General features: G+C 42.2%; 1 protein-coding gene across 1 annotated transcript; it reads right to left on the bottom strand.

Moving 5' to 3' along the window:
* Positions 1–17: 17 nt before the first annotated feature.
* On the bottom strand, positions 18–10,810 carry LOC144680634 (fibrinogen alpha chain). The gene is made up of 6 exons (XM_078541857.1): positions 10,271–10,810; positions 9,902–10,015; positions 9,633–9,816; positions 7,920–8,065; positions 4,059–5,085; positions 18–142 (listed from the first exon to the last, which is right to left on the bottom strand). The coding sequence occupies exons 1-5, from the start codon at positions 10,316–10,318 to the stop codon at positions 4,084–4,086; spliced, it is 1,494 nt and encodes a 497-aa protein (XP_078397983.1). The 5' UTR covers positions 10,319–10,810; the 3' UTR covers positions 18–142; positions 4,059–4,083.
* Between the last annotated feature and the right edge of the window lie 3,427 nt (positions 10,811–14,237).

Genomic DNA, 14,237 nt, shown 5'->3' on the forward strand with positions numbered 1-14,237 from the left:
CCAAAAAAAGAATCATGTCTGCTGTAAAATATTTTATTGACCTGCATTAGGTGAGCATCACTTCTTTAAGCAATAAGTGAAATAAGATCATTGCTAAGAGCTGGAAGCCAGGTTGAGAAGTTTTCCACTCTGTGTTGATTTGCTGCAAAATAAAACAGATGCACATTGAGATTTTAGACAAATCTTTTGCACCTATCAAGAGCTAGTGAAATATACCATTTCAATATTCACAAAAGAGCAGGCCATGTTTATCCCTCAACCAACATCAAGGAAACAGATTATCCTGTCATTTATCTCACTGTTTTGGGACATCTTGAGGTCATCAGAAATACTTCATAAATGCAAGTTCTTTAACCTCTTCTACAAAAAGTGAAACCAATGCAGTCAGCATTATATTGTAGACCAAATATACAAACAGGATCTCTCCTTTCTATTTGCTTTCAGCTACATTCCTATGGAATACTGGATGCAATCAAAATTATAACTGTTCTAATTATTTCTGTTGATCCCAATGATTTTGGTTTATTTATTTTTCTCACCAAATATTGAGAACACCAAATATTTAGAAACCTTTGGCACCTCATTATTAGAACTTTTAAGTAAACCAAATTCTCTTTTATTATTCTTTATCTGTTTTTCTTTGTTGAATTTGTTTTTATGAAATATCTTTATGCATCGTTCTTCAGCTAGGAGTGCATTACAGGGAATCATTAGTTTTGGCTCAAGTCTCCCTGCAATGTGTAATCCTATATTCTTGAATGACTGCAAAATTCTTTTCACAAACTGATCCAAGGTTCTCCAGGAACTATAAAATGAAGTAAAAGGAAGAACTCCAAGTTAGACCATTACTCAGGAGTCCCCAGGGATCTATTGTTTTCCGTCACTTTTCTCACCTACATGCTGCCCTTCAGTGGCGTAATCCAAGTCAGGTTCCAAGTGAACGCTGGGACCCAGTTCTGCCTCATCACCGCATTTCTCAAACCCTCCGCTGCCTCTCTGTTATCTGGCTATTTGTTCGATATGCAGTCCTAGATGAGCTGCAAATGCCTGCAGTTAAACACCGCTAAGACTGAAATCATTGTTTTCAGCCCTCATCACAACCTCTGCTTCATCATTTAACTCCCTTCCTGGCCACTGTGTTAGGCTGAACAGACTGTCTGAAACCTCTTGTTATCTTTTTGATCCTCCAACACCATATCCTAACAAAAAAACTTACTAATTCCACCCACTCTGCCACTGCCTTAGATTTTCTACTGCTGAAACCCTCAGCCATGTTTTTATTAACACCTGGTCCAATGTTCTTCTGGCTGGCCTCCCATCTACTGCCCTCCATAAACTTAAGCTCATCCAAAACTAGCTGCCCGCATCCAGCAGACATCATGTCTGCTCACCAATCACCCTGGGTTCACTGATCTACATTGATTCTATGGAAGAGGGCTTATACTGACTTGGCAAGGAGAGACAGTCATGATGAAGCATCAGAGAGGGGAAATAAGGTGAAGAGGGGACTGGGAGAGTGAAACAGCATTAGAGTATTGAAAAATTTAGGAATGGAAGGAATTGGAGAAAAAGGAATTTGAGGTTCACGAGGATATGCTTGGAGTGCATGTGTGGAAATGCACAAAAATTAGTAAATAAGGTTGGTCAGCTGCAGGCACTGGTTGTCACATGGAATTATGATATAATGGTAATAACGGGGACTTACCCAGAATTAAAAACAGTAAAAACTGGGAAATAAGAATATTGGCCCGAACTGGTCTTGCATATCTTAAAATGGAACACCAATAAAATCTGGGAAGTAAGACCACTGGTCTGAACTGTTTTTTTTCCCTTCTGGGTAACTTAAATAAGGGGAGTATGGGGAATTCTTTTTCAAACAGCAAGTTGTTATGATCTAGAACGCATTGCCTGAAAGGGCAGTAGAAGCAAATTCAATGGTAACTTTCAAAAGGAAATTAGATAAATACTTGAAGGGGAAATAGTTACTGGGCTCTGGGGAAAGAGCAGGGGAATGGGACCAATTGGATAGCTATCTCAAAGAACTGGCACAGGCACAATGGGTCAACTGACCTCCATCTGTGATGCACTATTCTAAGACTCTATGGTTTCTAATCCACCAATCCTCAAATTTAATATTTTTGCTTGTGTACAAATCCCTCCACGGCTTTACTCCTTTCCAGCTCTGTAACTTCTTCCATCCCTTAGAACTCAATGTTCCTCCAACTCTGGCATTTTATGCATCTCCATTCCCTTTGCTCCACTGTTGGTGACTATGGCTGCAGCTGTCTAAGCCTTAACTCCGGAATTCCTGCTTTAAATTTCTTCACCCCTCGACATCATTCCTTTTTTAAGAATCTCCTTAAAATCACAAAATCACACAGTGCAGAAGAGGCCCTTCGGCCCATCAAGTCTGCACCAGCACGTGAGAAACACCTGACCCACCTACCTAATCCTATTTACCAGCACTTGGCCCATAGCCTTGAATGTTATGACATGCCAAGTGCTCATTCAGGTACTTTTTAAAGGGTGTGAGGCAACCCGCCTCCACCACCCTCCCAGGCAGCGCATTCCAGACTGTCACCACCCTCTGGGTAAAAAAAGTTTTTCGTCACACCCTTCTTAAACCTCCTGCCCCTCATCTTGAACTTATGTCCCTATATCTGTCTACATCTTTGATCAACCTTTTAGCCATCTCCTCCTAATAGCTCTTTTTTTTTGTTTCAGTGCCAACTGTTGTCTGATTATGCTGCTGGGAAGTGCCTTGAGTCTTTGGGTGAAATGTTGCCAATCCTTTGATGGTGGGCTTTAAGGCAGGGGCTGTGGGGTCAGAGCAGGGAAAATAGTAGGGAGTTGGGTCGGGATGGCTCCCTAATGTATTCCTGCCGGCAGAGAATTTTCCCTGACGTGGGCGGGGGGAAGGAGATTGATTGCTTGCTCCACAGGTGCAGGTAGCCAATCTTAGTCATTAAAGCCACAATTAGAAGTGATTTCAAGGCACCGCTGGCATTTTTACATCATTGGAGTGCCCCTTCTCCTCTGCCCTGCACGTGGAGACTGCCAGCTCAATGGAGGCAGCTTCTCTGTGGAAGGCTGGTAAGTCATTGGAGCTCCAAGGCCCAAAGAAAGTCTGCATTCATGAAAGGCCACAATAATGGCTCAGACCAATCCAGCAGAGGGGTTTCCCTCCATCCGGGTTGACTTACTGGTAGATCCTCATGACTTGATTTCTGCTGTGCAGGACAGCAAGGCTGTATTCAGTGACTGCTGAGGCTCCAGAGTTCTACTGGACCTGTAGCATTGTGAGCCCCATCTGCACAGCGAACTCAGAGACAGCTGGTCTATGCCAATCTTGCTGCCAGCATGTGCAGTCTCAATGCTCCTACTTGGTCTGGTCAGCAGGGTCCCGAACCCCATGGCAAAATCCAGTCCCTTTTCTGCATTAAAGGCGTTATATAATTGCAACATTGCTGTTGTGTTACTGTTGACAAGGACCTTTCCCATACAAGCAAGCATGTACTGTTATTGCAGTTAGCCATGACATGTAGTGATGGCTAATCTCAATAAAGCCCAAGAAATTTTAGGGCTAAAACTGAGTTGGACATCTGAAATTTGGATTGTACATTTTAAACCCTGCTTTCTGTTACTGCACAAACAGTATATGCTTGAAGAAAATAGTAAATGACAAATCTGGATATGGCTTTTTACTTAATATTATTTTGACTCCAAGGTAAGCAGACTGAAAGTGTATGTGGAAATCACTGCTTAAACAAAGTGGTAATCCTGTAAAAATATCAAAGCTCATCATTTTGGAAAATAAAATCTCAGGCATACTGGATGCTTCTTTAAAAGAGCATGAAAATGTTTAAACTTATTTTTTGAGATCACAAACAATCGTGTAACTAAAAGTACAACATTCACCTATCAAGGCTCAGTTTTACCCAGGAAATTGCATACAGTTTCCATTGATATATTTGCTCTACTGTGATTCTGGTTTTGCACATAAAAAGAATAAACAATTCCTAATATATACTTAAAGAAGTCATGCTTATTAAACCTACCTTTCGCAGTGTTATTTTCATTTCATTAGCCTTCACTGTGAAACATATGGGCACTCGGATCACTAGCTCCAGTTTCATCATCAGGAAGATGGGCAGGATTATGTGTGCCACCCTTGGAACCACCATCATGGGGCCAGTGTACTATCATTCTTTCATGGAGAACTGTTTTGCGTGAATTGCTAACATCATCTGTTCCACCAATCGGCTGTCCATGATCTAAATTCGAAAAATCTCTGTATTTCCCTAAGTTTTGATAAGCAGTTAATGGGTCGCCATTATTTGTGTCTATCATTGAGTGACTTGTCTTAGACCCAGCTGATTTTGTACCTCCACTTATATGACGTAAGTTACTTGTCTTAACTACAGTGGTAACAGAACCCTTAGTCTTGCCATTTAAATTTATTCCGAGATGCTCAAGTAAAGTACCAAGTGAATCAGGATCAGGAATTCTTGTTCTGATGGCTTCAGAGGTATTTGTAAAGTGTGTATCAAACTCAGAGTCAAAGCCTAGGCCTTTTGTGAGATTTAATTTTCCATGGAGATGCAACCTTTCTGAAAAGTGATGTTCGTAACCGTGCATGCTTTCATCACTCTTTGTTTTGCTGCCTACCTGACCTGCAGTAATCACTTTTCCACCTGAAAATGTAACACTGGTTCCTTTACTATCGCCTACTAATTTACTACTAATGACACCACTAGTTTCATGAACACTTGAATCTTTAGTATTTGGTTCTAGGGTAAATATATCAGAAGAAAGTTCTTCCCAGAAATGTGGATACAACTTGTCTGTTTCATCATGTGACCCTTTTACTGCAGCAGATTTATAATTGGTGTTCACTAGCGGCTCCTTCAGTTGTCTCATTTTGAATATCCTTGTTGGTTTCCCATACCGAGCCGTCTCCAAACTGGCGGAAGTCATTAATTTAAGATTTTTCTCAATTTGTGCATTACGTTCTCTGTCAATGTTGTAAACAAATGCTTGTTCACAAGATCCTTTGCAAGCCCGTAACTTGATATCAATGTCAACCTAACAAATAAACATAATTTAGAAGTGTTTTAAAATTTTGTAGAAGATAAATTGATAGCTTATTATACACTTCAAATTGAAATGTTGATCTTTGCCACCTTCCAAGCTATTTAAAAACAACTTTAAAACAGTTAATTCCATTCAGATAAGCAAAACTGCTGGTGCCAAAATGTTGTTCTGCTGGGCCAGAAAACCTGGGGCTGAATTTTCCCCCCTTCGGGGGGTTGTGTTGGAGTGGGCGGGAGTGAGCGTGAACCCAATCGGCACCCCCAGTTGGGTCCACGGTGCCATTTTACGTGGACTGGCCAATTAAGGCCCGCCCCATGTGACACAGACCCAGAAGGGCAGGAGGAGGATTCCCTGAGTCGGGGCTGTGCTCTTTCGCGCATGCGCGCGAATGAGCGCAGAAATCTCCTTGAGGCACGGAGGTGCCTCAGGGAGATTAGTTTAAGTTATGAAAAATTTAATTGAAGAAAAAAAATTTTAAGGACATGTCCCCTCATGTGAAACTGTCGCTTGAGCTGGGCCATGCCCATTAATTTTTTCAAAAGTTTTTATTTAATTAATAAACCCTTCATGAAACCTCATCCTGCCCGTGGATGAGGTTTCATGAAAAATGTGAAGGCCGCCTGGGCTCTTCGCCTGCCCGCCAACCTTAAGGTTGGATGGGCAGCATTCTTAACAACTTTAATTACTTTCTTAAAGGCCTTAATAGACCTTTGACAGTTCGGTGGGTGTGCAGCCGATGCAGCTGCACGCCCGTTAATCTGACAATCTTAATGACGCGTGGTGACGTTGGGACGCCTGCCTGACGTTACCGCGTGTCATTTTACGTGTTAGCGAGCGAGCTCCGCCCCCGCTCGCTGACCAGAACATTTTTCCCCTGTGATCACACTCTGCCACCCTAAAAATGATAGAGCAAAATTTGTATCTCATCATGAACTTAAGTACCTGACCCTATCAGAATTTACAGGATCAGGAGGAAATTTGCATATTGTGAATGGTCACTGCAACTGTATCACCACAGCTGGATGGGGTATAGGAACTTATGCTGCTGGCAGCTGCTTGGGTCAAGAGCTAGCAGGTCCATTCAAAGGTCATGGAAACCAAACTCAAATTGCTCCCTTTCCGGGAAGACCTTTTTCCTTATAGCCGTCATTTTGTGAGTGACTGCGAGGAAATAGGCTTATCAGTATCTGGAGTGCCTGTTTGCTAAAGCATTTAGTAATGCTTCATGCCAGTTCCATTTCTATTTCATGTGTTGGCTGCGAAGGGTGCAGACACTAAAGGGATATTTTGGGCAGATGGGCAGTGGTAACTCGAAAATTGTGGGGAATGCCATGTGCACATTGATAGTGTGGTCAATCTTGTCTTCTCCAAGGCCTACCGCTGAGAGGCTGGAATGCCCATCTAAGAAAGGTGCTATAAATATGTTAATCACTATCCGATGGTATTGGGCCCAATTGCCAATAGAAGATGGTACTGAGCAAAGCATGCACACATCCATACTGTTTCAGTCAGCATTCCAAGCAAAATATGCCCAGAAAGCAAGTCTCAATTTAACAGGATTGCTCCTTCAGGCTCCTCAAATGCAATCTAGATTGCTCTGCATTGGTTCACTCAAGAACTTGGATTTTCCAGTTGGTTTCCAGTTTCCTTATGGGATAGAGGGTAGTTAACTGCATGAAGGTGTGCATCCAGTGGCAAGTCAGAGGAGAGGGGGGCTAATACTCTGGGCAGCAGGCTTATAGACAGATTCCACCCCCATGCCTTCCCTGTCCCTCTGCCCACAGTGGTGGCCTGGCTCCTTTTCTATTCTTCATTTGAATTTTTTTTAAAGTTAGTGAGATGTTGTGTAGTGAGTTGAAATGCCGTCTCAGTCGCTTACCCTTTAGTGCAGCCCTCTGTTCCACTCAAGCTAGGTGGCCTCTGATTGGGCCTCCAGCTTTGAGAGTTAGCTTGCAGTTCTCAATTGGACGGAGAATCTGTCTCCATTTCAATTAAGAGGGCGCCTTTGTCAAAGCCGCAGTTAATGACTTTTCCCCTGGGATGGGTTCAGGACCAGCAAACACACCCAAATCCTGTTTCCCTTCCCAAAAGCAAAAATTCAGCCTAATTTTCTTTTCATTGCCCAGCTTTGAATTTAATAACATTTTCATAATTCTGAGTGTTAACCTGTAAACCTCTACTAAAATCCAGCTTCCTGTATCTAGCAAAAATAATTCAGCCTTAGATTATCTAAATGCTAAACAACAGTTCCCCAAAGGTCTTATATTTTGTATTACAGCATAGTTTTCAAAAACTAACTGTGGTAATTATGGTATTATTTAGTGTGTAATGTAACTTTAAGAATAATACTTAAGGAAGATCACATGATCTGTAGTAAGCAATAGGAGAGTAGCTTGGGCTACCTCAGCAGTCAATGTAGAGTTGGAGTTGAAAGTGCAGATGTAGTTGCTGCTGAGTATATTGTAAATATACTTAATGTTTCCAACCACGAAGTATCAGCAGATCAACTCTATAATTAATAGCACAACTCAGCCACCCTACAACACTAACCTTCTGTTTTTTGCCCTAGGCTGAAGTGCAGTATTCAAAAATATGCCAATTACAAGTTTGTGAACATGAAGGGTGAATGCATAGTCTTGTAACAAAAAGGGTAAACTATCTAAGGTGTAACAAAACAAAAAGTAATCAAAAAAGGTAGATTTTGTTCATATGCCACAGAAATAATTAACTTAACCAATGTAATCTAAAATATGAACTGAACCCCCTTGCCAGAAGTCGAAGAATTAAATGGAGCACTGAAATTTTAAAACAAATGAAGTGTTTACCTCTAGTCTTGAGATTTCAGTGAATTGTACTAGAATGCTATTTTTTAGCATGCTTAGTTTATTAATTTGTTCATTGACTCTGCTCTGCAAGATGGCAAGTCTGGTATTCAGATGATTCACCAGCTCATTGTAGGTGTTCCCCTGTCCTAAAAATGCAACAAATGATAGGAGAGTTCTGTTAAAAATTATTGTGATTGAAGCAGCTACAAAAGTTCTTCATTTATTTAAATTCCAAGAGAAGATGAAAGTTATGTTTTACAGATATAAAATTAAGTGAGGAAGGAAGTCAAAGTTACAAAAAAGCTAATCAATGTAATCCAATAGAGTTTTCAACATTCATGGGTAGTTTTGCCTTACTTAGACTATAGGAAATCTATAAGAACTCTTGATTTTTGACTGCATGAGCTGTTTTGATTGGCCAGTTTAAGGGGCCCATCCGTTGGTGGGTTTATTTGGTGCACAGTGCCTGGTGCATGCAGAGGACTGAAGTGTGTGACATACATGTGGCTGCCAAGGATTGGTGGCCACGGTGGGGTTGTTGGTGGAGAAGAAAAATCGAGAAAGGTAAGGGGATCCCAAGAATAAAGTTACCCTGGGTGGAGAAATTGTGTTTTTGATGGCTGAGATGGGATTGATAGGAGGGATAGGGAAAGCAATGGTGCGACGGGATGGCATGGGAGGCATGGAAGGAATGCCCCCCATGGGGATGTCATGAGAGGGATGGCTGGGGAGGATGGAATGGCATACATGCATATAGAAATGGAGGGAGGGTATGGTGCAGGAGGGGTGGTATGGGAGGGCATTGGATGAAATGATGGGATTGGTTAAGTGTGGCAAAGTGGCAGGAAGAAGTCTTAGATATAACTTATTATTTGAATGGAGATTCACTAGATTTGAATGAAAAGGTTTTAGAAAAGCTATCAAGTGAATTAAAAAAATACATCAGTGTTGATTCAATAGACAAAGACAATGATAGAAGTATAAATCCTCTAGAGTTTCTAGACAGTCTGATGCCAACGAGCATGTCACGGCACAGGCTCAAGGAGTGTTTATAATGTTACTATGAAACTTGAATTCTAAAGAAGGACTTTGTCATGGAAAAAGATTGGTAGTTAACAAGTTGTTTTCTTTGATGATAGATGCTGAAATTAAAACAGGCAGATTTCAAGGAAATGGTGTATTTATTCTTCGAATAATGTTGAGCCCAATAGATGTAGACCTGCCTTATCTACTCAGAAGGGAATAGTTCTCAATTAGACGTTCATTTCTATGAGTATTAAGAAGTCACAAGACCAGACCTTTGACAAAATTTGTATTTATATTCCTAGGCCTGTTTATACACGTGCACAGCTTTATGCAGCTTTTTCCCAAAGTGAGAACTTTTAATACTGTAAGAGTTTTTGGTGAAAGAATAACTAGAAATCCCGTATTTAAAGAAGCACTGTTGCAATAAAGATACTAATCTGTCAGCGGGTTTACATATTTTGCAGGAATGGGGGAGGAGACTAAAAGAAAACTATGGGTAACTGTAGACACAGGAGAAAAATTTCACCAGTCACAAAAATCCTGAAATTTTGACAACTCGAGTCAGTTAGTAATTCAATTTTAAGGCAAAACCCGGTAAGCTCCAACCATGAACAATTTTAAACCATTTATATGGGGAAATAAAAGCTGAAACCTTCTTTAAGCAACATGAACACAGCAACCACTGACCTCCTATTCCATTCAGAGTCTGTCTGATTCTGTTAATAGCTTCAGTCACAGTAATATGAGTATTCCCAAATGATGTGGAATACATCTCCAACATCAGTTGAATGCCCTTTATCCTGTCAACATTTTGTTGATCCTGGGTCTCTATTAGTCCTTGCATTCTGCACCCAGATGGACATTTAGGGCCCTATTGGAATAAGGCAGAATTATATTATTTTAATTATTTGTAATGTATCATTTCACAAAAAAGAGATGACAACTGTACCACCTACCCAGTCATCCTGTGTGCAAATTGACCATTCATCCTCTGAACATAGTTTAGATTTAGATCGGTCACGATTTTCGATAGGCCGAGGACCGCGAGGCATAAGAACGCTGGCAAGAACCTTCAAGTGTAAGAAATCAAAGAAAGGGGCATTGGTTTTACATATACAACACTATGCCACAAGCATTAAACTTTAAAAGTTCTCTTGGATCAATTTAAGCTTGGGAGTGCGAATGAAGAGTTTGCTGTAAAAACAACAAATAACTGACTCATTTATTTTTAACATATGGAAGAAGCAATTTAAGGAAATTAAAAGATGAAGTTTTGGGTTACTGAATGGCTAAATCTGCATTTTGGCCAAAGAAAGAAAGCTTACCAAATTAATGAAACATGGCGTCAAACCCAAGGCCAGCACTGCTCTCATTTTACCAGCTCTGCAGCAACCACTTGAGGAAATGTCTCTTCTCTCTCTCCTTTTCAACAAATTTCAACCCTAAAATCAGCATCAGTCATCTGTGGACATCCTGTTTACCCAAAATGCAGAGACCCTGTTAATTATTTACCACTCAACTGTTGCACAAAGCTCTGTCCCTGTCTTTGACTGTTCGAAATTTCTGTTGACACATCAAGGATCAGTGCTCTCTCATGGCCACAATGCGCTTCTACAATTACAACATACACCTCATAGAATTGGTAGATGGAGCATTGTATTCTGCAAGGATCATCAAGTATGAAAAATAAACGAATGAAGCATAACACAGTCATAACACAAACTAAGTAAACTATGGGTGAACTTCAGATTTCAATCATATGCAGAGCTCCCGATTCATTGCGACCTGCAACGTAGTCAGAGGATCATACAGCACTGTGCTGTGGGCTCCTCCAGATGCTCCAAACTATACTAGCTGCTAGGTATAACATGAAATGACTGAATGAACTGCTGATGTAGAGATACCAAACTGCATTGGCGGCAATTCCCATCAGGTTCAAATCCCTGGGCACAGCAACTGCAAGGCCCTTTGAGGAAGCCTCTCAGCCAGTAGGTTATGGGTTCTCTACTGTTCACTGCACAAGTCTTCATTTCATTTACCACAATCTGTTTTACCAAGTCATCCCTTCTGTAAGTAAAGACGCAGTCTTCCATTCTGAAGTCTATGTTCGGTGGCGGGAGCTGAAATTGGGGTGATTTCTGCTGGAGGGCAGGATGGCTGAACATGCGCGATCTTGCGCTGTTCAGCTCATTACTTATGCATCCATTTGGAGCATGGAAATTCTCATGGTGGGGGCTGCAAGAATGCGTCCTCCCCACCATTGCCTCATGGAGTCAAAGGTCTGTGCGCCATATTTAAAGAGCACTCGGACAGCCATTCACTAACTGTGAGTCAAGAGCTCCAGATTACTCACCAGGTTGTCTCAGAAATGCAAACAACCTGCGGCCCCATGACTCAGCAAAGCCTCCCTGGAGACCCTCCTCCAGGTCACCCAGGAAAGGTGGGACGTGCTGTTTCCCAAGTTGGCAGCAGGATGCCCTCCTGTCTGACCAGGGCGGCCTGGGAAAAGGTCAAGTGGAGATTAGCGCCCATGGGGACCAGCGTAGAGACACCCAAGAGTGCAGAAAGAGGATAAATGATCTGCTTCGCTCCGCCAGGGTAAGTGCACCATCTACCCACTGTATACTGACACTCAAAAGGGCATCAGGCAGTCTAAGCGTGCAAGTCCACAGGGATGTCACACAGGAGTTTGGGTTGCAGCACGCACCAGCAGATGGGACATAGAACACAAGAACACAAGAAATAGGTGCAGGAGTAGACCATATGACCCTTTCAGTATGCTCCGTCATGCAAGATAATCATTGCTGATCTTGGGCTTCAACTCTATTTTCCCACCTGCTCCCTATTTCCTTTAATTTTCTGTGAGATCAAAATCTGTCTATCCCAGCCTTAAATGTATTAAATGGTGGAGCATCCACAGCCCTCTGGGATAGAGAATTCCGAAGATTCACAACCCTTTGAGTGAAGTAATTTCTCCTCATCTCAGTCCTGAATGATTGGCCCCTTATCCTTAGACTGTGCCCTGTGTTTTAGACTCCCCAGCCAAAGGAAACAACCTCTCAGCGCCTATGTTATCAAACGCCCCTCAGAATTTTGTAGGTTTCAATGAAATCGCCCCTCATTCTTCCAAATTCCAGAGAATATAAGCCCAATTTACTTAGGCTCTTAGCATAGGACAACCCCCTCATCTCAGGGACCAACCTAGTGAACCTTCACTGTGCTGCCTCCAATGCAAATATATTCTTTCCTAAATGTGGAGACCAAAACTGCACAAAGTACTCCAGATGTGGCCTCACCAAAACCCTGTACAACTGTAGCAAGGCTTGTTTACTCTTGTACTCCAATCCCCTTGCAATAAAGACTAACATGTCATTTGCCTTTCTAATTGCTTGCTGCAATTGCATGCTAACTTTCCGTGTTTCTTGTATGAGCACACCCAAGTATCTTTGAACATCAACACTTACAAGTTTCACACCTTTAAAAAGATATTCTGCTTTTCTATTTTTACAACCAAAGTGAATAACCTCACACTTCCCGACTTTATACTCCATCTGCCGCCTTGCTGCCCATTCACCTAACCTGTCCATATCTCTTTGCAGCCTCTGTGTCCTCTCCAAAGCTTAGCTTTCCACCTAGCTTGGTATCATCAGCAAACTTTGATACATTTCTTTATCTAAGTCATTAATATAGATTGTAAATAGCTGAGGCCCCAACACTGATCCTTGCAGCACTACACTATTCACTGCCTGCCAACATGAAAAAGCCCCATTTATGCCCACTCTCTGCTTTCTATCCATTAATCAATCCTCTATCCATGCTAAAATATTACCCCCAGCTCCATGAGCCCTTATCTTGCCTATTAACTTTTTGTGTGGTACCCTATTGATGCCTTTTGTAAATCTAGGTATACTACATCTACTGTTCCCCTTTATCTAACCTACTAGTTACATCCACAAAAAACTCTAATAAATTTGTTAAACAGGATTTACCCTTAGTAAAACCATGTTGACTTGTTCTAATCATACTCTGCTTTTCTAAGTGCATTGTTAAGACTTCCTTAATAATAGATTCCAGCATCTTCCCAACAACTGATGTTAGGCTAATTGGCCTGTAGTTCACTGTTTTCTTTCTCCCTCCTTTCTTGAAAAGTGGTGTAACACTTGCCAATTTCTGATCTAATGGGACCGTTCCCGAATCTAAGGAATTTTGGAAAATCATAGCCAGCACATCCACTGCACTGAATGTGTGCCAGCCACTTCATGCTCTCAATCTCATATCAGTTTCAGGATATCCTGTTTCTGAATCACTTACTGGGGAGGACTCAGCAGCTGCCATAAGTGTGCGGGCTCCTGAAAAGCTCGTGCAACCATTGGAATGACAATCAATCATTCTGTCTTTCTGCAGGATAAGAACACCCACAACAAGTGTGAGCTTTCTCAGACCGGAGGTGGAATTCCAGACATTCGAACCCTCTCTCCTTTCGAAAAGCTGGCTGCATAGATAGCTGGGGAGGAACAGGACCATGCCTGTGCTGAGGGCGAGATAGGACTTCCCCAGGAAGCTAGTGAGGACACTTCCAGTCTGCAGTTGTCAGCTGTGCCCACTGAGTGAGAGATTTATTTAATTAAGGAGACTGCTTAGTCAATCACTAAATCATTTTTTTCTCCATTCCAGGTACCAGCAAGAAATGGGGGAGGCCAGCAACCTGGACTAGACACAGCCCCAGCCCCAGCCCCAACCCCACCTCTGAGTAGGATGCCTCAGAATGCTCAGGGGATGTACTGTCATGGCATTCACCTGCACCCTCCACCAGTGCAGATACATGCACCTTGGTGTATGCGCATTCTAGAGTAGGCTTGGTGGTTTCACCTCTCTCCTAACTATACTTCAGTTCTGCCGAAGGGTCATGAGAACTCGAAACGTCAACTGCTTTCTTCTCCACCGATGCTGCCAGACCTGCTGAGTTTTTCCAGGTAATTCTGTTTTTGTTTTGGTGGTCACAATTTGGTGAGCACATCACTGACCCGAACCCACAGCTTGCAGAGGAAGTGACAGCTGAGGTTTCTGACATTTGGTGGACGGCTGGAGGCCAGGTCTCTACTCAGCCTCATGCAGATGACGAACCTCTGGACTCGGCCCTAAGAGACCTCTTGGAGATGCAGGGACAGGCAAGGGAACTCCAGGCAGAGATGCCAGAGGCCATGCGCAGACTGGACCGAAAGCTGGAGGAGTCTGTTCATGTTCTGTCTGCTGTCATCACTCTGGCATGTAAATGTTTGGCTGCGTCCATGG

This window comes from Cetorhinus maximus, chromosome 1 (genome assembly GCF_964194155.1).
Source record: "Cetorhinus maximus chromosome 1, sCetMax3.hap1.1, whole genome shotgun sequence".
Taxonomy (NCBI): Eukaryota; Metazoa; Chordata; class Chondrichthyes; order Lamniformes; family Cetorhinidae; genus Cetorhinus; species Cetorhinus maximus.